At 40.2% G+C, this 4,530-nt stretch overlaps 1 protein-coding gene and 1 long non-coding RNA gene across 3 annotated transcripts; one reads left to right on the top strand and one right to left on the bottom strand.

The window, feature by feature from the left end:
- Window positions 1-263: 263 nt before the first annotated feature.
- On the bottom strand, window positions 264-650 carry LOC108524602 (uncharacterized). Its single transcript, XR_001884092.1, has 2 exons — window positions 535-650; window positions 264-422 (listed from the first exon to the last, which is right to left on the bottom strand). It is a non-coding gene; the product is annotated as an uncharacterized LOC108524602 (long non-coding RNA).
- LOC108524601 (serine/threonine-protein kinase SMG1-like) lies at window positions 329-3,889 on the top strand. 2 transcript variants are annotated; one of them, XM_017865691.1, is made up of 3 exons: window positions 329-469; window positions 2,075-2,133; window positions 3,409-3,889. In XM_017865691.1, the coding sequence occupies exons 1-3, from the start codon at window positions 341-343 to the stop codon at window positions 3,674-3,676; spliced, it is 456 nt and encodes a 151-aa protein (XP_017721180.1). In that variant the 5' UTR covers window positions 329-340; the 3' UTR covers window positions 3,677-3,889. The 2 variants fall into 2 exon arrangements, with proteins under 2 accessions (XP_017721180.1, XP_017721179.1); XM_017865690.1 differs by having other exon boundaries at window positions 3,406-3,889.
- The last annotated feature ends 641 nt before the right edge of the window (window positions 3,890-4,530 follow it).

Raw genomic sequence — 4,530 nt, 5'->3', positions numbered from 1 at the left:
GTGGCACAATCTCTGCTCCCTGCAACTTCCACCTCCTGGGTTCAAGTGATTCTCCTTCCTCAGCCTCCCGAGTGGCTGAGATTATAGGCGTGCGCCACCACGCCTGGCTAATTTTTTGAACTTTTAGTACAGACAGGGTTTCACCATGTTGCTCAGGCTGGTCTTAAACTCCTGGACTCAGGTGATGTACCCGCCTTCCAAAGTGCTGGGATTACAGGCGTGAGCCACCATAATAATTATTATTAAAATAATTTTTAATTTAAAAAATTTAAAAATTCCTTTGCTTATTTATTATAAACTCAGTAGACAACAGAATGTTTATATATTCACAGAGAGATCGATGTCTTATTCTGATGAGTCTCGACTGTCGAATCTTCTTCGGAGGATCACCCGGGAAGACGACAGAGACCGAAGACTGGCTACTGTAAAGCAGTTGAAAGAATTTATTCAGCAACCAGAAAATAAGCTGGTAAGTATAGTATGTTTGGAAATATGAGGATTTTTGTGTTTCCATAATAAAGTAGGTAATGCTACCTTGAATACTTTAAGAATGGGGAAAGCCTGGCCGTGGGCGCTGTGGCTCATGCCTGTAATCCCAGCGCTTTGGGAGGCCGAGGCGGGCAGATCACGAGGTCAGGAGATCGAGACCATCCTGGCTAACACGATGAAACCCCGTCTCTACAAAAAAAAAAAAAAAACAAAAATTAGCTGGGCATGGTGGCAGACACCTGTAGTCCCAGCTACTCGGGAGGCTGAGGCAGGAGAACGGCGTGAACCCTGGAGGCGGAGCTTGCAGTGAGAGCTGAGATCGCACCACTGTATTCCAGCCTGGGCGACAGAGCAAGACTCTGTCTCATAAAAAAAAAAAAAAAAAGAACGGGGAAAGCCTGTATTATGATGATCTAGAACTTAATGTTCTCTAATACGTAATTTCTTTTTCTTCGTAAAGACAAGATCTTGCTCTGTTGCCCAGGCTGGAGTGCAGTGGCACAATCATAGCTCACTGCAGTCTCAAACTCCTGGATTCAAGCTATCCTCCCACTGTAGCCTCCTGAGTAGGGACTTTCAGGCATGTGCCACTACACCTGGCTGAGGTGGAAGAATCACGAGCCCAGGAATTCAGGGTTGCAGTGAGATAAGATCACACCTCTGCATGTCAGCCTGGGCGACAGAGGGAGTTCTTGTCTCTTAAAACAACAATAGAAACGTAACAAAGTATAGGAAGGGTTACAATTTTTTCTTCATTATCTTTACTGCAATTAAGAACTTGATATGGGCCAGGTGTCATGGCTCATGCCTGTAATCCCAGCATATTGGGAGGCCAAGGCAAGTGGATCACCTGAGGTCAGGAGTTCGACACCAGCCTGCCCAACATAGTGAAACCCTGTCTCTACTGAACATACAAAATTAGCTGGTGGCACATGTCTATAATTCCAGTTACTTGGGAGGCTGAGGCAGGTGAATCGCTTGAACCCAGGAGATGGAGGTTGCAGTGAGCTGAGATCACGCCATTGCGCTCCAGCCTGGGCAACAAGAGTGAAACTCCATCTGAAAAAAAGAAAAAGAGCTCGAGCAGGAGAAAATTAATGAAAGTGGTCTAGTGAGGCAGATGACATTTGGCTCAAAGCAGGTTTCTTCTCCTTCCAAATTTTATTGTGAGAAGTTTCAAATATATAGCAAGTTGAAAGAATTTGACATTGAATCTGTTAAACCCATTATCTAATTTTTGTCATTAACATTTTACCCTAAATACTGCCTTGTTGCGTATCTCTCCATCTGTCCCTCCATCCATCAGTCAATTTTTCAAATGCATTTCAGAGTAAATAAAGCAAGCTTTTTGAGTTTATTTTTTTGTTGATGATCACAGCTCTATGTTTCCGGTGGAGGAATTTCTTTCATAGTCTGAAAGGAAACATGACATGCCTAATACATGCTCACTGGGGACTGGGAATACTAAAGAAACTAAAGTACTGTTGAATTATAATTTGGAGGGGAAGACAAGTAAAAAAGTACACAATGCTGTTCTTAAAAGTATAAGAATTTGAAGTTTTTATAAATGTATTTTCTTTTAAAGGTACTAGTTAAACAATTGGATAGTATCTTGGCTGCTGTACGTGATGTGCTTAATGAAAGGTAAGTAACTAATAATGGTTCGATTTAAATGACTTTAAAATATATTTTTAGAAATTATTTAAAATACACAAGAAAATAAGCCCATTGGCTTTGTTTGTGAACATCTATTGACATTTCAGTGGGTCCTCTTGTCATATTTATCTGCGTTAATTATGTTTTAATTACCATTAAATACAAATGGAATCCACTTGAAAAGAAATTATTTATTTATTTATTTATTTATTTTTTAGTTAGAGTCTCACCGTGTTGCCTAGGCTGGAGTGCGGTGATGTAATCTTGGCTCTCTGCAACCTCCGCCTCCCAGGTTCAAGCGATTCTCCTGCCTCAGCCTCCGTGCACCACCACTGCCAGCTGATTTTTGTATTTTTAGTAGAGACAGGGTTTCACCATATTGGCCAGGCTGGTCTCAAACTCCTGACCTGAGGTGATCCACCCACTGTAGCCTCCCAAAGTGTTGGGATTACAGGCATGAGCCATTGCGCCCAGCAGGAATATGTTATTTTTTTAATTTGCTAGTCTCACTGAATAACTGAGTCTTGACTTATGGAGTGGCATAAACTCTTGATGCAGGCATGAATGAATACAATTAGTTTTTGTAAACTAGCGAATTTGAAACTGCTTAGAGAATAGAGGTAAAAAGGAGCTTCCTTCTTTGGGTAAGAGTGGATTCAAACCATATATTCTCTGGCTGTTGGAGTCTCCAGAGGTGTGTGGTCATTTTTTGTTAAGTGATTCCCAAAGAATTGCAGTGGTGGCAAGTACCCAAAATTTACTTCAGCCCGTCATAAACCTTAGTGCCTTTTGATGGTTTTATTTTATAGAGTTACTTTTTAAAGTTATATGTAAATCATTACTATTATCCTTTTAAGTTTCTGTATTTAACTATTACCATTTTTTATTTTATAGTCATTACATATTGAATATTATATAGAATGTAGTTATGTATAGTGTGTTTTATCTAATTATTTGTTGCTGCCCTTTTCTGAGAGTTATTTAATACAGTTTGAGATGGAATTTAGCATTTCTGGGCCTTCCCTCACTGTTTGTAAATAACTGATTTTGTAAAAAGGAAGTAATGTCAGACAGATACTGTGGGGCAATGCAGGCTAGACAGAATATAGTATTTAGAGTGGAGAAAATTTCAACCTTTTGTGTAATTTGAATAGAAATTTTAAAAACTAAGACATTCTTTTGTAAGATGTGTTACTCATGTCATCATAGAAAACTTCAGCCTTTTATGTGTGTTTTTTGTTTGTATTAAAATAAACACAGTAGCAAATTGCTTCAGGAGCTGAGACAGGAGGGAGCTTGCTGTCTTGGCCTTCTTTGTGCTTCTCTGAGCTATGAGGCCGAGAAGATCTTCAAGTGGATTTTTAGCAAATTTAGCTCATCTGCAAAAGATGAAGTTAAACTCCTCTACTTATGTGCCACCTACAAAGCACTAGAGACTGTAGGAGAAAAGAAAGCCTTTTCATCTGTAATGCAGGTAAGAATGAAGGGGGAGAAAATGCATGATGTACTTGGGAAAAAATTTGTCCCTTAACACATATCCTTGGAGGGGAGCTTGAAGAAGGGAAACGTGGAATAGGGATTATCTACTGATAGGAAATATTTTTTAAAAATTCCCCTTTCTCAGTTTGAGTGAAGGATACATGTTGAAGTTAGATTTGAAATAAGTTAGTTTTAAGATTTTTTCCTTGGCCGAGCGCAGTGGCTCACACCTGTAATCCCAGCACTTTGGGAGGCCGAGGCGGGCGGATCATGAGGTCAAGAGATCGAAACCATTCTGGCCAACATGGTGAAACCCCGTGTCTACTAAAAATACAAAAATTAGCCAGGTGTGATAGTGCACGCCTGTAGTCCCAGCTACTTGGGAGACTGAGGCAGGAGAATGGCTTGAACCAGGGAGTCAGAGGTTGCCATGAGCCGAGGTCGCACCATTGCACTCCAGCCTGCCTGACAGAGCCAGACTCTGTCTCAGAAAAAAGAAAAAAAAAGGTTTTTTCCTCTTTGGTTTTTAGAAATGTTTTTTTGAGATTGCTTAGGACCAGAACGATTTGCAAATTTGAAAACAAGAACTGCACTAGGAATGCTGGATAGAAGAGTGCTTCATATTTGTTGAGGGAGACAAGAACTAAATATCACAACTTCCTTCTGAGCCTTTTGGTTTGCTAATGTGCCCCAAATTCTTATTCCAAATGTTATAAGATAATCATGTGTAAATGAATACTAGCTCTACTTAGCTTTATTTCACGTTTGTGTATCTGAATATATTAAAAAATCATTCCTCCCCCGGCCTTTTTTTTTTTTTTTTTGATACAGAGTCTTGCTCTGTTGTCCAGGCTGGAGGGCAGTGGCATGATCTTGGCTGAGTGCAACCTCTCCTCCCAGGTTCAA

The sequence above is a fragment of the Rhinopithecus bieti genome, unplaced genomic scaffold, assembly GCF_001698545.2.
Source record: "Rhinopithecus bieti isolate Rb0 unplaced genomic scaffold, ASM169854v2 repeat_7527, whole genome shotgun sequence".
Lineage (NCBI taxonomy): Eukaryota > Metazoa > Chordata > Mammalia > Primates > Cercopithecidae > Rhinopithecus > Rhinopithecus bieti.
Note: the sequence above shows the minus strand (reverse complement) of the source record. Positions and strands in the feature narration are given on the sequence as shown.